Here is a 26,859-nt window from a genome sequence, read left to right as displayed (position 1 = left end):
TTTCATAGGAAAGAGGAGATGTGGGCTCCCAGCCGCCTGGAAAACAACTTGCTCAATGCTCAGCTCTTCCCGATCTTGCATGCATCCGAGCCCATCGGGTTGGAGGATGTGCTGTGGCTCCTCGGACGGCAGGATGGACGGGATCTGAGGAAGTGGCAGTCCGCCTGGCGCCTGTCGATGAGGGAGATCCTGAGCTGCCTGGACCAGCAGGCTGAGCTCGCCTGGAGGCAGCAGCTCTTCCTCGCCCGGGCCCAGCACCAAGTGCAGAGCACCCTGCACACCCGCAGAGACAGCAGCCTCTGCCCTCTGATCAGAGCAGCTGTCTGTGAGGGACATGAGCAGCAGATACTCCACACCCTCGATACAGGTGAGAGGCAACTTTCCCTAAGGGTCGGTAGAACTGGAAGCTGAACGGCAGCTTATGGATTTTAGTTCGTCAGGAGCTCCTGGGCTCAAGCCCCACCTGAATGGCTGAGCTCACACTCTGGGCTCAAGCTTCAGTGGAGCTGTGGGCTGGTACCACATTGCCAGCAGTGTCACCTTCCAGATGAGGTTAGACTAAAGCTCCACCAACATCCATCAACAACATGTTGGTCTTATTGCAAGAGAACTAGAGTATTAGAATCGGACTGTCTCACTGCAATAATAAAGGATCCTGGTGGCAGGCACGGTAGTGTAGTGGTTAGCGTAACGCTATTACAGCGCCAGCGACCTGGGTTCAATTCCAGCTGCTGCCTGTAAGGAGTTTGTACGTTCTCCCCATGTCTGTGTGGGTTTCCTCCGGGTGCTCCGGTTTCCTCCCACATTCCAAAGACGTACGGGTTAAGAAGTTGTGGGCGTGCTATGTTGGCGCCGGAAGTGTGGCGACACTTGTGGGCTGCCCCCAGAACACTACGCAAAAAGATGCATTTCACTGTGTGTTTCAATGTACATGTGACTAATAAAGAAATCTTATCTTTTATGTACGTCTGTTCTCCCTACCTAGGAAAGGATATACTTGGTGCAGAGGAAGTGCAGTGAAGGTTCACCAGATTAATTCCTGAGATGTTGTGTTTGTTCTAGAAGGTGGGATTATGTACAGTTGGCCTAGACTATTGAGTTCAGAAGAATAGAGATGATCTTATTGCAATGTACAAGGTCCAATGGGGTTTGAATTAATAGATGTGATAGTTCCCCCAGCTGATTAGCCTAGAACCAGGGTTTCACAGTCCAGGAACACTGAGATGAGGAGACTCTTCCTGACCCAGAGGGTGGTGGATCTTGGGTATTCACTGCCCTAGAGGACTGTGGAAGCTCAGTTGCAGAGATCAATAGATCCTTCGATATTAAGGGAATCAAGGGATATGGAGCTAGTGCAGGAAAATGGCACTGAGGTGAAAGTGCAGGCACGATCTTAGTGGATATCAGAGTGCGCGCAAGGGGCTAAATGGTGTTTTCCTGCTTCTGTTTCTTAGGAGATGACAGACTCAAGAGCTTTATTAACATAGAAATTCTCCCCAAGTTTAGGCTAGTTACTGGCCTCAGATTAGCAGCAATAAAAATAGGAAGTCTGGTCATTTAACACTGTTTATGGGATCTTGCTATGCACAGACTACTGCATTTCATACACTGCCATGGGGGTTACTCTCAGTTGGCTGTAATGGGTTTGGAGTGTGCTGGGGTTCTGAAAGGTGCTATATATAAATGCAACCCTTATTTAGATAGCTTTAAGAAATACATTTATGGTTTATCAATCCAATTAACTTAATTTTTTAAATCTGTTAAGTATGTTTAGAACCATAGACCAGCACAGCACAATACAGGCCCTTTGGCCCACAATGTTGTGCCGACCTTTAAACCTCGCCTAAGGCTATCTAACCCCTTCCTCCCACATATACCCCTATTTTAAATTCCTCCATATGTTTGTCTAATAATCTCTTGAATTTGACCAACGTACCTGCCTCCACCACTACGCCAGGCAGTGCATTCCATGCCCCAACCACTTTCTGAGTGAAAAGCCTCCCTCTGTCTACTCTATCTATTCCTCTTAATATTTTGTATACCTCTATCATTGTCTCCCCTCATCCTCCTTCTCTCCAAAGAGTAAAGCCCTAGCTCCCTTAGTCTCTCCTCATAATCCATACTCTCCAAACCAGGCAGCATCCTGGTAAATCTCCTCTGCACCCTTTCTAACGCTTCCACATCCTTCCTATAATGAGGTGACCAGAACTGGACACAATACTCCAAGTGTGGTCTAACCAGAGTTTTGTAGAGTTTATTTACCTTCCTCCCTATCTGTCTTCTGAAGGTGCTGAATCCTTCAGGGGTTGGGTCCAAGGGGAGAGATTCTTCTACCTTGGGTGTGCCCAGATGGCCAGAGAGCAACAATGCCCAACTCTGTTCTGTCTGGGACATTTCCTGCCCACGCACACACTGAGTGGCCTGAGTGACCCCACTGGGGTTTTCTCCTTCCCAGCTCCAGCGACCTGGGTTCGATCCTGACCGCGGGTGCTGCCTGTGGAGTTTGCACGTTCTCCCGGTGACCGCGTGGGTGTCCTCCGGGTGCTCCAGTTTCCTCCCACCACTGAAAAATGTACGGGTTGGTAGGTTAACTAGCCCCTGTTAAACTACCCCTAGTGTGTGAATGAATGGTAGAATCCGAGGGGAGTTGATGGGAACGTGGGGAGAATAAAATGGGTTAGCATAGAATTAGTGTAAAAATGGGTGCTTGATCCTCGGTATGAACTCAGTGGGTCAGAGGGCCTGTTTCTGCTGTGGTTTCTCTAAGAGTGCTATGCTGCCATCACAATTGCCAGACAAACCATCAGGGAGCCTGGAAAAATGTAACTTTGCACCTCGTCCTGATATACTTGGACTCTGCTCCACCACATTGGGAATATGTATTGTGTCTCTGAGAAGAACATGTCATAATAAAGAAAGCATGTTAGAGCTTTGCCAGAACAAAATTGCCTGCTGTTCATAACACTGTACTGGGATCTTCAACATTTATCCAAGCCCCTGTAACTGAGAGATGCAGATTGAGTTTTAACAAGGGGCACATTTTTTAGACAGGGAGTGGTTGATATCTGGGATGCGTTGCCAGAGGAGGTGGTGAAATCAGACACAATTACTACATTTAAGAGGCTTAAATAGGTAAAGCATAGAAAAATACGGACAATGCAGGAAAATGGGATTAGCATAGATGGGCAGTAAGGCCAGGATGGACGTGGTGGGCTGAAGGCTCCTGTACTGTACAACTCTAAGACTCTACCTCACCTAAATGACAGCTTCTTCTGGCAGTGCGAAGCACCCCCAGTACTCTGCTGTTCAGTGGTCTGGAGTTCAAATTCAACTCCATTTCAACCCAAGACCTCTCAAATCCGAGATGGGAAGAAACCAAACCAAACTGTGCAGATGCCAATATAAGACAAGATAAGGTTTCTTTATTAGTCACGTGTACATCGAAACACACAGTGAAATGCATCTTTTGTGTAGAGTGTTCTGGGGGCAGCCCACAAGTGTCGCCACGCTTCCGGCACCAACATAGCACACCCACAACTTCCTAACCTGTACGTCTTTGGAATGTGGGAGGAAACCGGAGCACCCGGAGGAAACCCACGCAGACACAGGAAGAACGTACAAACTCCTTACAGACAGCAGCCGGAATTGAACCCGGGTTGCTGGTGCTGTAAAGCGTTACGCTAACCGCTACACTGCTGTGACGGCACTACCGTGACATGCTATATTAGATGCCAGTTAAATTTGACTCACTGACCAATGTAATTAAGTGGAACCAGAGTACAAACGATCCCCGCATTTGGGTGTGACCTCACTGCGTCGGTTAGGTTGGCAGTCACAGCTGAGTCTCTCCTTTGCTGCGCCCTCTCCAGTTCAGGGACGCATGAACGGACATCTCACAGTGCAGGCCTGGTGCACTCTTCACCTGTGAGGCATTTTCTCTGACACTCATGGATTAGGAAAGGGATTAGGAAGTGGGGATACCAGGGAAAGGGATGGGATTTAAGGATTGGGGTTCATGGTAGTGTAGAAAGAGTTCAGGGAAGGTAATGGGTTAAAACACCAAGGGGTTATTTTGAGGACCTGGCCATGGCTCCATCGGCTCCCCACAGCACAGTGTCAGAGAAAATGCCTGGCGGATGAAGAGATCTGCAGTGCTGAACGTCTGTTCATGCGTCCTCGCACCGGAGAGGGTGTGGCAGAGGAGGGACTCGGCTGTGACTGCCAACCTAACCAACGCATTGGTTGACATTGATAAAAATTGAGAAAATCTGTTGTTTCTTTAGCACCTTGTGCTTGTTTATTCATGTTTACCCCACATAAATTCCATAAGAGCGAATTTAACTCATTATCTCACATTTTTGGGTACTGATCTACGAATTCTGTAAGGGCAAATTTCTGTAACCTGAACAGCCGTAACACAGGACTGGCCTGTATGACAGCCGCACATGAAACACTGGAGGAACTCAGCAGGTCAGGCAGCATCTGTGGAGGGAAATAGACAGTCCAGATGAAGGGTCTCGACCCAAAACGTCGACTGTCCGTTTCCCTCCACAGGTGCTGCCCGCCCCACTGAGTTCCTCCAGCGCTCTGTGTGTTGCTCCAGGTTCCAGCCTCTGAGGCCTCTCTGGTGCCTCTGTACTGCTGCCAGCCTGTTTGAACAGGGGTGAAGTTCACCAGGAGCAGACAGCATGACATGGCGCTGACAGTGACGGATCAGCGGCCTGTTATACAGCCAGCGTTGATAGTCGGGGAGGATGTTGCTGAGCAGGCTACCCACCAGCTGTTGTCTTGGTTTACAGTGGCTGCCACCACCAAGGACCTGGGAGTGGCGGCCCGTGCCCTTGCCTGCGTGGCCGATGTCCTGGGTTGTATGGCCAGGGGGCGGGGCGGGCTCCGAAGCGGGCCTGCTGCCAATCGGACCTGGACTGGAGCCTTCCGGCTGCTGGAGAGCGGGAACGTGGCGCTCGGGGTGGAGAAGCTGACAGAGGAGCGGAGTAAATGGCTGAGCAGGTGAGGGCCGGGCTTCCCACCAGGCCCACGGGTTGCTGGACCACTGGGGGCCGCCGTCTTGCCGAGCAAGTGCTGTGGGGGCTTGGTATTGGTATTGCAGTTGGTTTATTATTGTCACTTGTACCGAGGTACAGTGAAAAACTTGTCTTGCAAACTGATCGTACAGGTCAATTCATTACACACAGCAGTTACATTGGGTTAGTACAGAGTGCATTGATGTAGTACAGGTAAAAACAATAATAGTACAGAGTAAAGTGTCACAGCTACAGAGGAAGTGCAGTGCAATAAGGTACAGGGTCACAACAAGGTAGATCGTGGGGTTATAGTCCATCTCATCGTATAAGGGAACCATTCAATAGTCCTATCACAGTGGGGTAGAAGCTGTCTCTGAGCCTGGTGGCATGTGCCCTATCTTCTGCCCGATGGGAAAGGGAAGAAGAGAGAATGACCCAGGTGGGTGGGGTCTTTGATTATGCTGGCTGCTTCACCAAGGCGGCAAGAGGTAAAAACAGCGTCCATGGAGGGGAGACTGGTTTCCGTGATGCGCTGGGCTGTGTCCACAACTCTCTGCAGTTTCTTGTGGTCCTGGGCAGAGCAGTTGCCATACCAAGCCGTGGTACATCCAGATAGGATGCTTTCTATGGTGCATCGGTAAAAGTTGGTGAGAGTCAAAGGGGACAAGCTGAATTTCTTTAGCCTCCTGAGGAAGTAGAGGCAATGGTGAGACAGCACAAGAGTTTTCTGGGCTGCTTAGTGTTGGGGAGTGGTCTCAGAGGTGTGGACGTGTGTGCGGCATTAGGCTCTGTGATGCCCCTGGTGGTGGAAATATTTGTGTGGAGTTTACAGCCAACAACAGACCAGGGACCCAGATATTCTCTGCCCATGTTTTCATTTCACCCTTCCAGCATAAGGTTATGCGAGGCATAGGCAGAGTAGACAGCCAGTATCTTTTTCCCGGGGTCAAAATGTCTAATACCAGAGGGTATGCATTTAAGATGAGAGGGGGTAAGTTCAAAGGAGATGTGCAGGGCAAGTGTTTTACAGAGAGTGGTGGGTGCCTGGAATGCGCTGCCAGGGGTGGTGGTGGAGGCAGATACAATAGAGGGGTTTCAGGAGGCTCTTGAAAAGACACGTGAATATGCAGAGAATGGAGGGATATGGACACGGTGTAGGCAATAGGGATTACTTCAGTTAGGCATTTAATTAGTTTGGCACAGCATCGTGGGCTGAAGGGCCTGTTCCTGTGCTGCACTGTTCTGTGCTCTAAGATTCAGCTGTGAAGGTTCACTCCTGTGAGGCAGGCTGTCAGCAAGGCTCACTCTGTGGAGAATTTCTCCCCTGCAAAATCAAATACACTTTTGGACAAACTTGCTTAAAATCCATTGGAACCTCCCCTGGTGGATAATGGAAATGTTAGCTTCGATTCACAGGGTGTCAGTCACTGAAATAAAATGATTGCAGCACTAATGATCCATCTCTCCCTTGGTCCTTCAGTGTAGACCGGCAAGGAGACAGGATATAGGTACCACAAGGTATAGTAAAGATCTGCTACCTTTTGCCTCCGGATCAATACAGTAAAACAGCCAGTATTTCTGCTCCTCATGCATGTAACTGTATGTGTGTTCTGGATTTAAAAAGTTGCATTTCCACAGCACCTTTCACAATCTCAGGATATTAAAGCACTTTATAAACAGTGAAATGCATTTTGAAGTGTAGTCACTCTATTAGCCTGGGACCTTAGGCAGCCAATTTCAAAACAGCTTAGTGTTACAGTGCCCAGATAGTTTGGTTTTACTAGTTTTCTTGATGGTGGGACAATCATTAGCCAATAAACTTCTTCAAAAGAAGAACTTTTAGGTCCAAAATCTTATCTGAAAGACAGTATCTCCTACTGCAGTCCTGCAACAGTGCAATGCAGGCAAGGTGTTTTTTTATTGAAACCCCAACCCCTGACTCAGAGGTGAGAGAGCTACAAAATGGGTGTGTGCACGCATGTGTGCTTCCCAATTGAGGACAGTCTCTTGCACAGCCATAATACCCCCTGTATTTGAATAGCATCCTCACATTTGCTGTCTGGAATCACACATGCAAATAAGAATTCTTGAGGGAGACGCCTCGTGTGTGCATTGTAAACGGAACTGTACCTAGGAGAAGGCCGTGAGCTGAGAGTGGGTTTAAGACTATTTCATTACTGGGTGTGGTTCTGAGGTGAGCTGAACTAGTGTCTGGGCAAATGTTGGGATGCCCCTGCCCAAATGACCAACAGATTGTCAGCTACTCTAAGGAAAACATTGTTGGTGCTGGTATTGGTATTGGTTTATTATTGTCACTTGTACCAAGGTGCAGTGAAAAACTTGTGTTGCATACCGATCGTACAGATCAATTCATTACAGAGTGCATTGAGGTAGTACAGGGTAAAAACAATAACAGAATACAGAGTAAAGTGCTTGAGTTCCAAGAAAACAAAAGGTTGTTATTGCTTTATTGGTTTACAACAATAAAACAGAAAAGGATATTTAATATATTATACTGGAGAACTAAAATCTGAGGACTTCACAAACATACATGGACTTCAATGCATCAGAGTGTGTTACAGAGGAAATTGTTTCACGTAGCTTTTTTTCCCCTCTATGTCTTTGGTACACTGCCTCACCTGTAGACCTGACCTGCTTGTGAGGGCTGCCCGTCACTACGAGGGGGCGGAGCAAATCCTGATCCGACAGGCTGTCATGTCAGCCCATGAGTTCATCTCGATGAGCAAGGCGGAGCTTCCTCCCATGAACCACTGGCTGGTCGCCGAATGTCCGGCTCGTATCGACATCTCGGGTAAGTGCAACGTCCTCAATATAGGGGTACAGGATCAAATGGTGTGGAGGAACCGGGAAACACTCAGCAGGTCAGGCAGCATCTGTGGTGAGAGAAATGGAGTGAAAATTTCAGGTCAAAGTGTCTGAAGAAGGATCTTTGACCTAAAACGTTGTTTCTCTTTCCAGATGCTGCCTGACCTGCTGAGTGTTGCTGGCACTTTTTTTTAATTTCAGATTTCCAGCATCTTCAAGTTTTTATTTGGTTTTCATCCAATATTAAGGATATCTTGAGTTGATGAGATGATAAATAAACAAATGAAATTCTGGCCCGCACAATAGAAGCTGAGGGAAATACTGCATTAATATTGGTCTGTGGCCTCTTGCACTGTTTAATGTAGTCACCCTTAAATCTGGCTGTGTCGTTGCATGATCTGTGAGTGTTAATTTCGAATCATTCCTAAAGTTTTTATCTTTTTTTTTATTCCATTCCCACATCCCCCTCGTAACTCCATGTGGAAGTCTAAGATCTCCAACTGTCTCCCGTAGGTGGCTGGAGTGACACACCACCCATCACGTACGAACACGGGGGAGTGGTGCTGGATGTCGCCGTTCTGGTGGACAAGCAGAAACCGATTGGCGCAAAAGCGCGCCGCATCCTGGAGCCAAAGCTGCACCTGGTCATGAGCAGAGGCGGCAGAGAGCAGGGGATGCCCTTGGAGATAACGTGCCAGAGTCTGGATGATCTGAAGGACTACTGTCAGCCCCATGCACCAGGTACCTTCATCACTGATTGTTATCCTGAACCATAGAAAGTTGGGCATGGAAAGTCCCAGGGAAAAGCCCTGCTCTGTACTAAGTTGCCTAATTGGGCCCAAGGTGGTAGAAGGTGTAGCTATGTGATATGGGATCTGCTGGCAAGACCAGCATTTATTGCCCATTATTAATCGCCCTTGCAAAGGTAGTGGGGAGCTGCCTGCTTCAACCATGAAGTTACTCCCACGATGTTGCCTGGTAGGGAGTTCCAGGATATGATCCCAGCAATGGAGAAGGATTGGTGGTATGCTTCCAACCAGGATGGTGTGCGACTTGGAGGGGAACCTAAAGATGGTGGTGTTACACTTCACCTTCTGCCCTTCTCCTCAGTTGTAGAGGTCACATGTTTTGAAAGCATTGTTGAATTATTTGCAATGAATTTTGTAGGTGGCATGCCCTGAAGCCATGGTGCATTGATGGTAGCTCAAGAAAGTCTTCAGCTTTGAGTGCCAAGACTCTAAATCAGAAAGAAATAATTTCAATCCCCACTACCACGATCTTAATACAAAAACCTATATTGATGCTCCATTGTAGTACTGAGGGAATCCTGCACCATCAGCGATGTAGTTGAGGCAATAAACTGAGCCCCTGTCAGCTCTTCTAATCTGATACAAAATATCCCTGGAAGCAGAGTTCCCCATTACCTTGACCAATATTTGTCTTGAAGTCAACAATTACTGACAAAAGCACAGGTTATTTGATTATTGTAGCACTGCTGTCTGTGGCAGCATGTTGTGCACTGATTGGCTGCTGAATTTCCCTTCTTAAAACTATAACCCCTTTCATGTGAAATTGGAAAAAAAAAGTTCCCTGGGGTGTCTTGAAAGGTGCTGTATAATTATGTGCCTAGGTTTGATGGACGGCACAACATGGTGGGCCGAAGGGCCTGTTTTGTGCTCTATGGTTCTATGGTTCTTAGCCTCTGTACGTCATCACAAATTCTGCTGCATGTGCCCTAACTTTTCCAAACTCCCGTCATGGGTTTGTTGACTCACATTGTCTGATTGTTAAATGATGTCCCAGTTTCAAATTCTCTGCTTTGACTTCAAATCACTTCCTAGCCTCGCCTTCCCTTTCTCTGTTTCCTCCTCTGGCCCCAGAATCCCTGCACTCCTCCGGTTTCAAACCCTAGCACACCCAAACTTCATTGCTCAACCATTAGTGTCTCTCGTCTTGGACAGCTGAGACCTTCACCTATAGAAGTCCATCCCTAACCTTTGAAGACATGTGCCCCAATATTTCCTAAAGTACCTCAATATCTGAGTACTGTAATGTGCCTTGGAATATTTTGCTATGTTAAAGGCTCTATATAGATACAACCTGTTGATAATGTGACAATAATGGATTAAACAGGCCAATCAAGCTCTATGAGTTTGTCTGCCACAGGCACAGATGTGAGGAGAGGTGTATCCAGAGGGAATCATAACCAATTCTTGCCTTTCAGTCTCAAGTTTGATGCCACAATTGCTAAAGTGAAACAATCCTGCCAGTAAATTAGCTATTGTAGAATTTACATTGGAAATAGAACAACTGAACACAGATCACTACTGCACAAGAACAGGCCCTTCGGCCCACAGTGTCTGTGCCAACCGTGATGCCAATTTTAAACTAATCCCACCTGCCTGCACATTGCGATATCCCTCCATTCTCTGCCTGTTCAGGTGCCTGTCTAAATGCCTCTTAAACATTGCTATCTGCTTCCACCACCTCCCGTGACAGTCCATTCCAGGCACCCACCGCTCTGTGTAAAAAAAAACTTGCTTCACACATCTCCTTTAAACTTTCCCCCTCTCACCTTAAACCTATGTCCTCGAGTATTTGACTTTTCCATCCTGGGGAAATGACTATCTATCCTATCTATGCCTCTCGTAATTTTATACATTAGAATTGTTCTTTTGATTAATAAGTATACCATTTATTGACAGGGGCTTTGCTGAAGGCAGCCTTTATCTGCACAGAAATCATCCAGTACCCCTCCCAGGTGTCGCTGCGGGATCAGTTGATGGCAGGGTTTGGCGGCGGCTTTGAGCTTCACACTTGGTCCAGTCTGCCCCATGGATCTGGCATGGGTGAGTAACTGCGAGACCAGCCTGGGACCGGCAGCACTGCTGGGGTCAAAGATAACTTCTGCTTCCTTCCCTCTTTGAATTCCAGTTTTCCTTTCCTTCCTCCAATCACACTGATCTGCAGTTACTCCATCACACTTCTCATTCTAACGCTCCAACACCTGGGTCCTGAGTGAACTGAAACGTAATTCGGGGGGAAAAGAAACTTTCATTTGATCAGTCAGTAAGGAAGGAGAGATATCTATCACTTTATATTTGCTTTAAGTATATCCTGTGTTAAAATCAAGTTTCGTTGCTCTTCTCTCATTCTTCAGAATATCTTATCTCCCTCTTTACTTCATTACTATACTGAGCTTTTAAAACTCAAGGCTGATTGTAGCTGTTCACTCCTTCCTAATTTATCACACTATATAACCTGCTGTTGCCTCACTATATGCCCTTGGCTCTTCACCTCTGCACCTCAGTTAAAGTGCTTGAACCTTATAAACCCACACATGTGGAGGAGCCCTCGCTGAAGTTTATATCTCTTTGACTGTAGTGTACCAAACCCATTTAGGCACATTATCCTTAGCCCAGGCCAAAGTCACTGTACATGACACTGAATATAAGATGAATCTTGTTCTTTGATTACACATAGTCCTCATTATCTGTTAGGGATAAGGGCACAACTTACTACAGATTACAAAACACACAGATTCCACTAAACCCCTCTCCAAATAAACTCAAATATTTTAAATGTACTGATACCTACAAACAGCAATCAGTTCTAAAATCTCAGGAGCAAAGACCGCTCTGTATAAGAACAGTGGCTGTGATGTTTCAAAGCAGACAGCCACTTATACTAGTGGTTTGGAAACTGACCACGGTGACTCTCCACTGAAAGCATTGATCATGTTTGGTCGGGTATTAATAAGCACTAAAGTATGAAGCTTTTCTACATCTGTGTGCATTCCCTCCCTTTTGGAAGGATTTCAGAAATTTTCTGATGTGGCTCAAAACCTCTGGTAAAAAAATTTGAGATGGGGCCTAGGGCCAAACTTTCAAGTGTCCTTGGAAAGCAAATCAGCAATAATGGGAACTGAGTGTAATGTAGAAATGGGAGCAGCAGTTGGCCATTCAAACCCCTTTGTGGTTGATCTTTTATCTCAGAACCACCTCCCCACGCTATCCCCATATTCTGATTCCCTTAATCTATTGATCTCTATCCCGACTGAGATCCAACGGCTGAACCCCCACAGCCCTCTTGGGTAGAGAATTCCAAAGGTTCTCATCTGTGTCCTGAATGACCAACCCCTTGTTCTGGGAGCGTGACCCCGGGTTCTGGACACCCAGCGTCAACTCACATAATCCCATCTGCCTGCACATGGTCTTTATCCCTCCATTCCCTGCCTGTCTAAATACCTCTTAAACATTGCCATCGTATCTGCCTCCACCACCTCCCCTGGCAGCACGTTCCAGGCACCCACCACTCTGTGTAAAAAAAAACTTGCCTCACAAATCTCCTTTAAACTTTAGAATTTTGTATGCTTCAATGAGATCATTTCTCATTCTTCTGAACTATCCTTTAAGAGTACAGGCTCTGTCTGCTTCCCCTCTTAGTTATACAGCACAAAAACAGCTTCTTCCACCCATCAAATCTATGCTGACTATATACTAATCCCACACCATTCTCCCCACATTCCCTCAGATTCTACCCCTCACCTACACCCGGGGGCAATTTACGATTGACCTACCAACTCGCACGTCTTTGGGATGTGAGAGGAAACCCAAAGCAGTCACAGGGAAGACGTGCAAACTCCACACCGACAGTGCCCAAGGTCAGGATTGAACCCAGGTCTGTGGAGTTGTGAGGCAGCAGCTCGACGAGCTGTGCCATTAACCTCTCCTTATCTGACAAGCTATTAGTAAGCCAATAATAGTGGATGCCATCTGTCACAATGATACAATGAACGTTTAAGGTTCAGCTAATGCATTGCTGTCATTTCTAGATTATTTACTGTTTGTTTTCTTAGGAACAAGTAGCATCCTGGCAGGCGCGGTGGTAGCAGCCCTGATCTCAGCAGCTGGGAAGTCCTGTGATACCACTTCCCTTATCCATGTTGTGCTTCACCTGGAGCAGATCCTGACAACAGGTAATCAGCGGGACCATCCCAGACATCTAGGCTCTGTGATTGTCAAGGGAATAGATCCAGGTGATTCCTTTATTGTGGTCATTTCTAGGAGCGACAAGTTGTCAATTGGAAGTAAAGAGGGGATTGGGAGATCATATTCTGGGACAACTTAACAGGCAAGGGAATTGTAATGGGTTCAAGAGATGATTCAATGCGCAAAGAGACTACAGATGGTGAGAAAGTGGGGAGATGTAATTGAACCTCAGCAAAGAGAGACATCTCTGTTGGTCTGTGATGATTCTAAAATTCCTTATGTTCCTGCCTGGGAGTTTAGGAAACAAGAACATCCCTTGCAGCCACAGGCAATGACATTTAACTGCAACAACTCATCAGTTACTCGGTTTTAAACAGATATTTTGACTTGTGCATGTCTTGTCTTTTACTGTCTCCACACCTGAAGGCACTGACTTTGGAATGCAGATGTCCAAACCAAGCCTTATTCGTCGGCCTTCGTGAAAAATCACTCACTGTCATCTCTCCCACTTGCTCATACCTCATGGGATACAGCTCCTCAGTTCTTCTTTTGACGCCACTGACAAAAGGTTCCTCATCACTCGTTCTCCCTCAGGGCACAACCCTGCAAGCCTCAGCAGATGGATCATTCCTCATGGCATGTCACTGTCACCCTACAGTTCTGCAAGGACCAAATCAGAAGGAATCACTGGAAGGCTCTAGGCACTGAGACAAACTGTGTGGTTCTGAGTGTTGTTATAGCAGACACCAGCTCCGTTCGTAGAAAACAAGAGATTAAAGCAGGTGCCTTTTAGTCTCTTAGTTACAGTGCCTTCACTGAGCTACTAGTGAATACACTTTTCACAGGCAAGTGTATTTTGCGATATTGCTCAAAAATGCTGAGAGCAATGAGGATTCCTGAAACACGATGCCCTAGAGATTGGATCTCAAGGTACCACCTTGTCTTTGTGATACAACACAACTGTATGTCACACAGCACCGAAACAGGTCCTGTAGCCCAACGACCAAGTTGCCAACCTGAGCTTGTCCCATTTGCCTGTGTTTGGCCCATATCCCTCGAAACCTTTCCTATCCATGTTCTTATTTTTGTAATTTATCGATTTTTATGCCTTTGCACTGTACTGCTGCCACAAAACAACAAATTTCACGTCATATGTCAGTGATAATAAATCTGATTCTGATACTTGTCCAAATGTCTTTTAAATGTTGTATTGTACCTGCCTCTACACTGGCAGCTTGTTCCATCTACCCACCACACTCTGTGTGAAAAACTTGACCCTCAGACCCCTTTTAAATCTTTCCCCTCTCACCTTAAACCTATGCCCTCTAGCTTTAGACTCCCCTGCACCCACAATAAAGACTGCAAGCAACCACCTTATCTGCTCTCCTTTTATATTGTATATAACCTGCTTTATATACCTCTACAAGGTCACCCCTCAAACTACAACACTCCAGGGGAAAAAAAGTCCAGGTCTCCCCATATAACTCAAGCCCTCCAGTCCCGGTAACATCCTCGTGAATCTTTTCTGCACCATTTCCAGCTTAATGACGTCCTTCCTATATCTGGGCAACCAGAACTGCGCACAATGCTCCTAGTGTGGTCTCAGCAACGACTTGTACAGCTGTAACATGACGCCCCAACTCCTGTACTCTGTGCCCTGACCGATGAAGGCAAGTGTGCCAAACGTCATCGTCAACACCCTGCCTTCCTGTGTCACCACTTTCAGGGAACAATGTACCTGTACCCCGAGGTCTTTCAGTTCTACAGCGATCTCCAGGGCCCTACTATTTACTGTGTAAATCCTGCCCTGGTTTAACTGTCTAAAATGCAACACCTCGCACTTGTCCAAGTTAAGTTCCATCTGCCGTTCCTTGACCCACTTCCCAAGATCATATAGATCCTGTTGTAATCTTAGACAACCTTCTTCACTGCCAATTTTGGTGCCACCTCTATTTTCGTCCAAATCATTAATAGATGACAAGCAACAGTGGACCCAGCACTGATCTCTGCAGCACACCTCTGGTCACAGGTCTCTGATCTGAATAACAACCCTCCACTACCACCTTCTGACTTCTTCCACTAAGCCAATTTTGTATCCATTTAGCCAGCTCACCCTGGAACCCATGTTGATCTAACCTTCCAGACCAGCCAACTATGTATCTAAATGGCCAACTGTTGTGACTCAGTGAATAGCCGGGCGAGGATGCGTTTGCACACGGGAGCTGGAAATTGGACGGTGCCTCTAAAGGTCCATTACTCAGCCGATTTGCAGCAAGCCAGTGAGTGTCTTGTTCAGGGTTCTGCCACTGGAAAATTCAGTGAAGCCACAAGACTCAGAGCAAAGGAAACTTGGTAATGCAGGGCCTGTGTGTTTGAAAGTTGCAGAGGTAACATCCAGGTGTGCACTGGAGGCCACAACACTGCAGGGCTCCTCCGTGCATACAGAGGAACCAGGGTGAATATCACAGACCCTGTAATATTCATCAAGTCACCTCTTTTCAATCACATCCTCTCTTTTAATGAATTGTGTTGTATCACAGACAAAGGTGGTACCTTGAGATCCAACCTCTAGGGCATCGTGTTTCTCTAACCTGAAAAGGGGTCCTGTGCTGTTGCGAGTACCATGGGACTCCAAGCCCACCTTCCCCACCCCACCCCACCCCACCTTTGCAGCCTTCCAAAACACAATTGTGCAACTTTTCATTTTCTCCCCAGTATTATTCTGTACTACAGGCTCTTGATTCTACACAGAGGCCTCTTCAATTCCTCTATAACATTAGAAGATCTCTCAGCATTATTCAGAGCAGAATATTCTCGCTGGTTTCCTGGCCACTACTTGTACTTGTTTCTCAACCAATGGGGTAGAGTCCCCAGTGGGCATTATCAGACTAATGGCCTGTTATGGCCTTAACTGTGAGTTCAGTTCTTTTGAATTCAGTAGGGTTGAGCAGGAGGCCGATTGTATTGTGGGCCGTCAGTCCAAGAGTTATCACCCATTTCTGGCCCTTGCTCTGGTCTCATTTCATTTGTGTGCTGCCTCACTGTGTCTCCTGTTCTACAGTGACTAGACTTCGGAAGTATATCATCAGCAGTTAAAGCACTGTGGAACATCCCGCAGTTGTGAAAGGCACTTTGTCATTGGTAAATCTTCCTTCCCTTCCCCAGGTGGAGGCTGGCAAGATCAAGTGGGAGGGCTGGTGCCTGGGATCAAGGTCGGTCGCTCCAAGCCCCAGTTGCCCCTCAGAGTGGACATTGAGCGTATCCCGGCGACTGGCGAGTTTGTGAAGACCCTGAATGACCACCTGCTGCTGGTGTACACGGGGAAGACACGGCTGGCCCGCAACCTTCTGCAGGTGAGCACTCCCACAAGCAGCAGCCCAAAGCACTCTGACTGTCAGAGGGGCTGCGTTTCAGCCCAGGTGATGGACCCAGGTTTCGTGTCCCTGTCATTTGGGTGTAAAATGTTCACTAGGACAGCCCACCCTCACAGAGTCACAGAAACAGGCCCTTCGGCCCACTGTGTCCCTGCTGTCGTGCCTACCTACACTAATCCCACCTGCCCGCATTCATGCCGTCTCCCTCTGTGCCCTGCTCATTCAAGTAGCTGTCCAGAAGCCTCTTGTTATGGTTCCCGCCTCCACCACGTCCACTGGCTGCTCATTCCACATACCAACTCCCCTCGGTGAAACATTTACCCCTCCTTAATGTAAGATCTCTTTATTAGTCACATGTACATCGAAACACACAGCGAGATGCATCTTTTGCGTAGAGTGTTCTGGGGGCAAGTGTCGCCGCACTTCCGGCACCAACACAGCATGCCCACAACTTCCTAACCCGTACGTCTTTGGAATGTGGGAGGAACCCGGAGCACCCGGAGGGAACCCACGCAGACACGGGGAGAAGGTACAAACTCCTTACAGACAGCGGCCGGATTTGAACCCGGGTCACTGGCGCTGTAAAGCGTTACGCCAACCGCTACACTGCCTCAGATCAGATCTCCTTTAAACCTCCTCCCCCTCACCTTAAACCTATGCCCTCTGGTTTTAGACACCCCTACTATGAGAAACCGATCCCTGCTCATGCCTTTCTTAATCTTATGTACCTCTGTCACATCACTTCATGTCAGGCTCAAGGACGGCTTCTATCCCACTGTTATAAGACTACTGAATGGTCCCCTAGTACGATAAGATGAACTCTTGACCTCATAATCTACCTCGTTATGACCTTGCACCTCATTGTCTGCCTGCACTGCACTTTCTCTGTAGCTGTGACACTTTATTCTGTATTCTGTATTGTTTTACCTTGTACGACCTCAATACACTGTGTAATAAATTGATCGTTTTTTTAAATTCTATTTACAGCGTGGTAACAGACCCTTCCGGCCCAACAAGTCTGAGCCGCCCATTTTAAACCCCATATTAACCTACCCGTACGTCTTTAGAACGTGGGAGGAAACCGGAGCACCCGGAGGAAACCCACGCAGACACGGGAGGACGTACAAACTCCTTACAGACAGCGACGGGAATCGAACCCCGATCGCTGGCGCTGTAATAGCGTCGCGCTAACCGCTACGCTACTGTACTGTATGAACGGTATGCAAGACAAGTTTTTCCACTGTACCTCGGTACATTTGACAATAATAAACCAATTTACCAACTCTCAGCCTCCTTCGCTCCAGGGAAAACAGACCCAGCCTATCCAATCTCTCCTGATAACTCAAGTCTTCAAATGCAATTAACATCCTCATGAATTTTTTCCGTACCCTCTCCAGCTTAATCACATCCATTCTACAGTGTGGTGACCAGACCTGCATGGGGGATCTGGCGTTGGGTGTAGCAGGGACGAGACTGACTGGAATGTTGTGTCCAGTTCTGTGTGCCAGACTTTAGGAAAGATGTGAGAGCCCTGGAGAAGTGTGGACTTGGGCAAGGAGACAATTTGCTGAGGTGATTCCAGGGACAAAACTCTTCAGTGAATGGGCTGGAAAAGCTGTAATGCTTCTCCTTGGAACAGAGGAAGTTGTGATGAGTTCTGATAGAGGTATTTAAATTATAAAGGATGAAGACAGAGTTAATAGAACAATATCTTTCCATTGGTGGAAGGGTCAAGAAGTAAGGAACACAGAATGAAGTTGATTGGCAAAAGAATCAAAAGTGAGGAGAAGTGTTTTAGGCAGTGAGGGGTTAGGGTCTGGAATGTGCTTCTTGTACTCCAGGGAGGCAGCTGGATAAGAGTCACAGAGTCAGACAGCACAGAAACAGGCCCTCTGGCCCAACTCATCCATACTGACCAAGTTACTTACCTGAGCTAGTCCCATTTCCCCACATTTGGCCCATATCCCTCTCAACTTTCCTCTCCACGTCCCTGTCCAAATGGCTTTTACCTTACCACTTCCTCTGGCAGCTCGTTCCACATACCCACCACCCTCTTTGTGTGAAAAACTTACCCCTCGGGTCCCTCTTAAATCTCTGCTCTCTCACAAACCTATGCCTTCTAGTTTTAGAATTCACCCTATGACGATTCACCCTATCTATGCCCCTCATGATTTTATAAACCTCTATCAGGTCACCCCTCAGCCTCCGACGCTCCAGAGAAAGCAGTCCCAGCCTGTCCGGTCTCTCCTAATAACTCAATCCTTCCAGTCCCAGCAACATCCTTGAGAGGTATTTCAGCCTAATAACTTTCTTCCTATAACTGGGTGACCAGAACTGCACACAGTATTCCAAGTGCGGTCTTACCAACAACTTGTACAGCTGTAACATGACGTTCCAACTCCTGTACTCAGTGCCCCGACCAATGAAGGCCAGCGAGCCAAGTGTCTTCTTTACCTCCCTGTCTACCCGTGTCTCCATTTTCAGTACTTGAAAGGAAAGAAGTTCCAGGCCCAGGGGAGAGACTGGGGTAGTGGGACCAGCTGGTCCAGGCTTGCATAGAGCCAGTACAGATTTAAAAAGCCGAGAGGTCTCCTTGTGTGCTGTAACCACACTGGGGTTCGGAAACTCTCTTAGAACATAGAACAGTACAGCACAGTACGGGCCCTTTGGCCCACAGTGTTGTGCTGACCTATATAAACACTTACTCCCTGATCAATCCAACCCTTCCTTCCTACACAGCCCATCACCCTCCATTTTACCAACATCCATGTGCCTATTGGAGAGTCTTTTAAATGACCCTATTGTATCAGCCTCTACCACCACCCCCGGCAGTGCATTCCAGGCACCCACTGCCCTGTGTGTGTGTGTAAAACAAAAAACCTACCTCTGACATCTCCCCTAAACTTCCCTCCTCCAAGCTTAAACTGGTGTCCTCTGTTATTGGCTATTGCCGCCCTGGGGAAAAGGTACTGGCTGTCCACTCTATCTATGACCCTCATAATCTTATACACCTCTGTCAAGTCGCCTCTCATCCTGCGTCGCTCCAGAGAGAAAAGCCCTAGCTCGCTCAACCTTTTCTCATTAGACGTGTTCTCTAATCCAGGCAACATCCTGGTAAATCTCCTCTGCACCTGCTCTAAAGCTTCCACATCCTTCCTATAATGAGGTGACCAGAACTGAACACAATACTCCAAGTGTGGTTTAACCAAAGTTCTGTAGAGCTGCAACACTACCTCATGGCTCTTGAACTCAATCCCCTGAATAATGAAGGCCAGCACACCATATGCCTTCTTAAACACCCTATAAACCTGCACGGCAGCTTTGAGAGATCTATGGACTTGGATCCCAAGATCCCTCTGTTCCTCCACACTGCTAAGAATCCTGCCATTAACCTTGTACTCCGCCTTCAAGTTCATTTTTCCAAAGTGTATCATTTCACACTTGTCCGATTGAACTCCATCTGCCACTTCTCCGCCCGACTCTGCATCCTGTCCATATCCCGTTGTAACCTACGACAACCTTCGACACTATCCACAACACCTCCGAACTTAGCGTCATCTGCAAACTTACTAACCCACCCTTCCACATCCTCATCCAAGTCGTTTATAAAAATCACAAAAAGCAGGGGTCCCAGAACAGATCCCTGTGGAACACCACTGGTCACTGACCTCCAGGCAGAATATTCTCCATCTACTACCACCCTCTGCCTTCTGTAGGCAAGTCAATTCATAATCCATGTGGCCAAGTCTCTGTGGATCCCATGCCTAATGACTTTCTGGATGAGCCTACCATGGGGAACCTTGTCAAACGCCTTACTAAAGTCCATATACACCACATCCACTGCTCTACCTTCATCTATTTGTTTTGTTACCTCCTCAAAAAACTCTATTAGGCTTGTGAGGCACGACCTGCCCTTCACAAAGCCATGCTGACTGTCCCTAATAAGACTATGCTTCTCCAAATGCACTCATTAGTGGAATGCTTAAGAGCTTTTGGAGCAGAACTTCACCTCACCACACTGGATGAACTCAGCTTGTAAATCAGCTGTTGATACTGGGCCAATAGGAATTTCAAGATTGTGATCTGTGGGTTTTTTGTTGGGTCAGGATATCAAAGACAAGTAATTGAGGTTGAGATAGAGAGTAGTCCATAAAACCGTAAGATACAGGAGCAGAATTAGGCCATTCAGCCCATCGAGTCTGCTCCACCGTTCACTCATGGCTGATTTTTTGTAACCCCATTGTCCTGCCTTCTCTCTGTAACCCTTAACACCCTCACCAATCAAGAACCTACCAATCTCTGCCTTAAATACACCCAATGACTTGTCCCCACAGCCCTCTGTGGCAATGAATTCCACAGATTCACCACCCTCTGGCTGAAGAAATTCCTCCTCATCTCAGTTCTAAAGGGACGTCCCTTTTATTCTGAAGCTGTGCCCTCAGACCCTAGACTCTCCCACTGATGGAAACATCCTCTCCGCGTCCACTCCATCCAGGCCATTCATTTTCCAGTAGGTTTCAATGAGATTCGGGTGAACATTGTGCAAGTTTCCACAATGGTTTTGGTTGCTTTCCAGGATGTGCTGCGGAACTGGTACGCCAGACTGCCCAGTATCGTGCAGAACACAGACGCACTGGTTAGGAACGCGGAGGAATGTGCACAAGCTTTTATCAAAGGTAAGCTAGTTTGGAGTAAAAGATCCTGAAGCAATTTTCCCTGCCAGAGTCTCCCTGCGCCCCGGGTTACATTGGATTCACTCCATGCTCCAGGCTGAGTTGGCCGCACAGTACCAGCATGAATAGTTTAATTCAAGTTGATGGAGTTTTTCCACAACTAAGTTGTAAAGGTCACCAAAGGAGACACGAGACTGCAGATGCTGGAGCCTGGAGCGAAAAGCAAATTCTGGAGGAACTCAGTGGGTCGAGCAGCATTTGTGGAGGCAGGGAGATGGTCGACGTTTTGAGTCGAGACCCTGCATCAGGACAAAAGGAGGGTAGGTTAAGTGAGCAGGCAAGTGGAGTATATGTGAAACTGTCCGTTTTGTTAGGAAAACTATAACAAAGAGCAGAACATTATCTAATTGGTGAGAGATTGCAGAGCGTCCAAGTGGATAATCTCCAAAAGGCTAGTATGCAGGTAGAGCAAGTAATTAAGAAAATGTTATTGTTCAATGCTGGGGGAAATTGATACAAACGTAGGGAAATAATGCTTTATATAGGGCATTGGGGAGACCTCATATAGAACACTCCGTACGTTATTGGTCTCCTCATTTAAGGCAGGGTATAACCATTCAGAGGAGGTTCATTAAAATATCTGGAATAGACTTGTCTTATGAGGAAAGGTTGGACAGGCTAGGATTGCTTGGAATCCGATGTTGTTTGCACCTCTCTTTCCCCCTGCCGAGTCTTTGAACATTTTTAAGCTAGAGGTAGGTAAATTCTTGATGAACAAGGGAGGTGCACAGTTACTGGATAATGTGGAGCTGAAATGACGGTCAGATCAGCCATGATCTCATTGAATGGCAGAGCATGCTTGAGAGGTAAAATGTCCTACCTCTGCTCCTAATTCATATGTTTGTCTGCTTGCCTCATTAATTATATTGTTGAATTCAAATAATTTTTATACATATTTTTAAAAACTCCTCTTTGCATGTCTGTGGGTAGAAAGTAGATGGAGAACCAGCTGGACAGTGCTCCTGGGCTAAGGTGATGAACAATAGGGCTACTGTTCCTAATCCCTCTACTGAACCGCATTGGAAGGTTGGGGGGGGGGGCGGGGGGTGGTGGTGTTGGGGGCGGGTGTGTGTGTGTGTGTGTGTGTGTGTGTGTGTGTGTGTATGAACGGCTGCTCGAGGAGGCCACTGTCGGTACTGATCCTGGGGTTTCTGCTGAGCCTGTGTGTGCCAACAGCTTTACTCGGGACTGAGCTACCAATGAGTCCTCATGTGCAGTTACAACTCCTATTACAGCCTAACTCCTAGTAACAACCTTGGCTCCACCTTGTAGCGTCGGGCTCCACCTTGTAGCGTTGAGCTCCACTCCAGAGACTCGGCCACATGTTATAGATCGGAAGGGTTGCAGTAGTGAGTGTGTTCTGCAAAGTGGCAGAAGCTGTCTTTCAGATGTGACAGACATGGCCTGCCCCTTCACATCTGCTCCTGTGGCACTATATTTTATTAAAGAATTCAAGTCCTGGCCAGCATCACCAAGGCATTTATCTTCTTGTACCCTATGGGACCTTGTGTTCACACATTACATCAGTGACCAATTGTGCATTAGCAGCTGGGACATTGGTATTGGTATTGGTTTATTATTGTCACTTGTACCGAGGTACAGTGAAAAACTTGTCTTGCATACCGATCGTACAGGTCAATTCATTACGCAGTGCAGTTACATTGAGTTAGTACAGAGTGCATTGAGGTAGTACAGGTAAAAACAATAACAGTACAGAGTAAAGTGTCACAGCTACAGAGAAAGTGCAGTGCAATAAGGTGCAAGGTCACAAAAAGGTAGATCGTGAGGTCATAGTCCATCTCATCGTATAAGGGAACCGTTCAATAGTCTTATCACAGTGGGGTAGAAGCTGTCCTTAAATCTGGTGGTACGTGCCCTCAGGCTCCTGTATCTTCTACCCGATGGGAGAGGGGAGAAGAGAGAATGTCCCAGTTGGGTGGAGCCACAGGACTGGCTGCTTCACCAAGGCAGCGAGAGGTAAAGACAGAGTCCAAGGAGGGGAGGCTGGTTTCTGTGACGCATTGGGCTGTGTCTACAAATCTCTGAAGTTTCTTGCGGTCCTGAGCAGTTGTCGTACCAAGCCGTGATGCATCTAGATAGGATGCTCTCTATGGTGCATCGATAAAAGTTGGTGAGTAGACGGGGGCTAAATTTCAATTCTTGCTCTCCTGTCCAGCTATAGTTGACATGTTCAGGAGAAGAAGAGGGAGAACAGCGTAGAGAAGAACTACACATGACAAAGTATACTTTGTACATTTGACAGGCGACCTCTCCTGGATCGGGCGGTGCCTGAATACCTACTGGCAGCAGAAGAAGTGCATGGCACCTGGGTGTGAGCCATTGGCGGTCCGGGAGATGATGACCATCCTGCAGCCCCACGTACATGGGCAGAGCTTGGCTGGGGCAGGAGGTGGCGGCTTCCTTTATCTCCTAACCAGAAAACCTCGGCAGAAAGAAGCAATCGAGAGGATACTGAGAGCAAGCGAGGTAGGATGGCCAGTGGTCACACAAAGTAGACAGAAAGTGCCAAGCAGTGGATTTAGTTGTTGGGGGGGGGGGGGGGGGGGTGGGTGGAAGGAAATGCTCCAATACCTGTTGTCCTTCAAGGCAGTACACAAGACTTTGTCCAGTATTTCATTGCTTAGTGCAAGCTAGTGTGTTTAATTAAAAATAAAATCTCTAATAAATCAATAAGTAAAACATGAATAATTTAGACAAAGCTTGACCAAGCAGGTTGTGTGTCTGGACTGCAGAATGTGGGGGTTTGTAGCAGGGAGAATGTGGCGAGCGAACATTTCTGTAGCAGATGTCTGGGTTATGCATCTCTCTGCCTCAACATCGTTGACACATTAGGGAGGGGGAGGAGCTTCCGTACAATTTGCTCCAGACCTTCATTACACCTGATAGCGAGGTGCAGAGTTGGTGTGACTGGTGGTATCGTGTTAGGTGAACTCCAGGGAGATGGGGAATGAGGATCCGCAGAAACTGACCATCTCCAACAAATGCATTTATCACTTGAGTGTTACAAGTAACATATTGTCTGAATGCAAATCATGGGTTGGAGGAGGAGGCGATCCAGAGGAGGCGGCGAGAAAGCACGATGTGGTAGCTTTGGGGGATTCCATAATTGGGGTTACAATTAGCGGCATTTGCGAATGTGACCAGGAGTCCACTTGCTATGTGTTGCCTGCTTAGTGTTAGGTAACGGATGAATGAACCTCTTGAATGGAAGAAGAATCCCATCATTGTGGCCTGTGTTGGGACCAACAACAAGGAAGGAGATACCGTATGGAAAGTGGCAATGTGCTTGGAGCCAAATTAATGTACAGGTCCTCTCCACTTATAATCTCTGGATTGCTAACTGAGGTCCATGCAAATTGGCCGAGGAGTAAGCAGGTATAGACAAGTGAGAGGAGGAGTGTTGTAGAAAAGTGGCCAAGGGTTTGAGCGGGGTTCTGTTTTGTGCATCTCTGGCACTAGTACCGCCATGGGAACCAGATACTTGGCAAAAGAGGCTAGGTGAGGGTGTGGTGGTTGTGGAGAGCTCAGGAGAAGGTGGTAAATAGAAAAGAAATGAAGGGAAGAGAAGGTTAATCGTTGGAACTAGTACTTTAGTAAAGGGAAGGCCGCAGGATATAAAGTGGAAAAAGAAGAGAAATCCAAGCGTAAAACATTAGACAGTCAGGTTAGGGTGTGTAGTCCAAATAAGCATTCTGTGCACAAAGCCACGAGAATAAGAAATACACGGAATGAATTGGAGAGTTTGGTACGGTCACCTTCGCTGAGATGTGGTTCCAAGGGACACAGAGCTGATAACATAAAAACCCAGTCTAGAAGGATGATGGAAAAATAGGAAAGGCAGTGATCACAGATGACAGCGCTTCACAATTTCCAAATCAAGAAAGCTTTGTAAAACTATAGCCAGGACAGCTGTAGTATTATAACGAAGGGAAAGAAACTATCTTGAGGGATGTATCACTCTTTAGGACCATTATTCAATTTTGTTTGTATTAATTTCCATGAGGCCCCCCCCCCATAGCCCAATTTAATATTTGTTTCTTTGGGACGTGTATATTGTTAATAGAAATATTGATGCAAAGTAATCATTCAACATGTTTGCTGTTTTTATAAAATCAACATCATCTATCCACAAGGTGCCCTGATCACTCTCTTTTACCCAATTGTAAAAATAAATGTTGATTTTGATATTTCTTTTGTTCATCTTGCAAAGACCAGTGGAAGGTGTTGGATGGTATCACCTGCTGTAGACCATGTACCCGAGGACCGGTTTCATCATTCACCAGATCCCGGCTCATTATGTGCCTCATCCTGTTGCATCCTCATGTTCTTCAGTGCACCACGTGTGTAAAAATCTATCGACCTTCACCAATGAATACACTCAATCATTGAGCGTCATCTACCTTACAGAGCTCAACTAAGTCCAAAGATTCACAGCCACCTGCACAAAGAAATGTCCCCTCATCCTCGTCACAAGTGGTTGATCCCTCATTCTGCTTCAATGTTCTGTTAGAAACCACTCTTCTTTTGTTACACACTTTTGAATGACTGCACACCTTAAATTTTCACTTGATCAGGGAGAGCTTAAAAAAAAGGCTTTTAAGTGAATAGACCACACCTGACAACCCTGTTGATTTTTCTTTAAACTGGTTACAGAAGAGGTGGACCTTTTGCCCAGAGGTGCTCACAATACTCCGGATGCACCCTGACCAGGACTTTGTGGAGCTGTAGCCTTTGCCCACTAGCACAGTCCTCATTGTCTTAAAGGCAGCAATTACACGAAGCAGGTTTGTTCCTGGCATTTCGAAGGTTTGACTCAACTTCTGCAGACGTTGAGAGGAATTGACGGGCCAGGTAACAAGAAACCATTCTTAGGAAGTCCTTAAGGCCAGGACCTCGAGGAGTAAAGATAAGAGCTACTTGTACACAGAGGGGGTGTAGAAGTTTGGAACTCACTTCTGCAATTTGCTGTTGAATACAGTCATTTGTTAATGTGAAACCTGAGATTGATAGATTTAGTTACTTGAAGGCGTGAAGGTTTGTAGGGAAAGGGACAGGGCGTTGGGTGCAGATGCAGGAAGGCTGAAATACTCAACACCTCAGGCTCGAGCTACGAAGAGGGGGACAGGGTTAACCTGCTGTCAGAGTTAGATTACAGATCAGCCCTGATTTTAATGAATGGTGGAACAGAGTCTAAATTGGGGATGGCCAAATTCAGCCCACAGCAACTCCTGGCACAGTCTGCTGAATAACTCCCAGACTGCTGCGCACAAGGAGTTGTACTCAGTCAAATTTCTTCCATGACGTCCCAACACTGCTGGTGAGATAGTAGAGGGAGTATTGGGGGATTGGATCAAGGATGTCAGAGAGAGGATTATGAGGTAGTTGGGGGGGGGGGTGAGGGGAGGGTCAGAGAGAGAATCAAAACCCCTCCTCATTTTCGATTCTCTCTCCAATGCCTGTCCACCTCCCAACCCTTATACCAGATCTTTGTGCGACTGAAACCCCACACTCAAGTCTCAATCCCTTCACACAAACCTCCATCCAACCCCCATCTCTGCTGCTTCCCCCACCACCACCACTGTCTGTCTTCCACCCAGCCCGGTAAATCCTCCAGCTGATGCCATTCCGCTCCCCCCCCCCCCCCCCAAACATCTCAATCCTCTCTCCAACCTGCTTCATCCCCAGGGACGTAATCCACTCTCTGTCCCCAGTCTCCCCACTGCTGCCCTGGCTGATGCCAACAGACTCAGGTCGTCTGCTGTGTGTGGCTCTGTGGTGATACCATTCCCCATTGAAGCCCTGACACCCCAAACTGTTGTGGTCACTCAGTTCTTTTGTTCTGTTCGGATTCTCCCATGAACTACTTGTTACCCAGAGTGATGGGGAAGCT

At 47.1% G+C, this 26,859-nt stretch overlaps 1 protein-coding gene across 4 annotated transcripts in view; it reads left to right on the top strand.

Annotated features, from left to right (window-relative positions):
• The window catches only part of LOC127577349 (L-fucose kinase), a 245,635-nt gene that overhangs the window by 217,555 nt on the left and 1,221 nt on the right, over positions 1–26,859 (top strand). For all 4 annotated transcript variants that reach the window (XM_052028477.1, XM_052028478.1, XM_052028479.1 and 1 more), the window contains 9 exons: positions 9–367; positions 4,800–5,010; positions 7,670–7,836; positions 8,364–8,591; positions 10,556–10,699; positions 12,709–12,828; positions 16,007–16,194; positions 20,792–20,891; positions 23,212–23,435. In XM_052028477.1, coding sequence (XP_051884437.1) covers positions 9–367; positions 4,800–5,010; positions 7,670–7,836; positions 8,364–8,591; positions 10,556–10,699; positions 12,709–12,828; positions 16,007–16,194; positions 20,792–20,891; positions 23,212–23,435 — 1,741 coding nt within the window. The remainder of the gene's footprint in view (positions 1–8; positions 368–4,799; positions 5,011–7,669; positions 7,837–8,363; positions 8,592–10,555; positions 10,700–12,708; positions 12,829–16,006; positions 16,195–20,791; positions 20,892–23,211; positions 23,436–26,859) is intronic.

This window comes from Pristis pectinata, chromosome 13 (assembly GCF_009764475.1).
Source record: "Pristis pectinata isolate sPriPec2 chromosome 13, sPriPec2.1.pri, whole genome shotgun sequence".
Lineage (NCBI taxonomy): Eukaryota > Metazoa > Chordata > Chondrichthyes > Rhinopristiformes > Pristidae > Pristis > Pristis pectinata.
The sequence above is the reverse complement of the archived record's forward strand: the minus strand, read 5'-3'. Positions and strand labels throughout refer to the sequence as shown.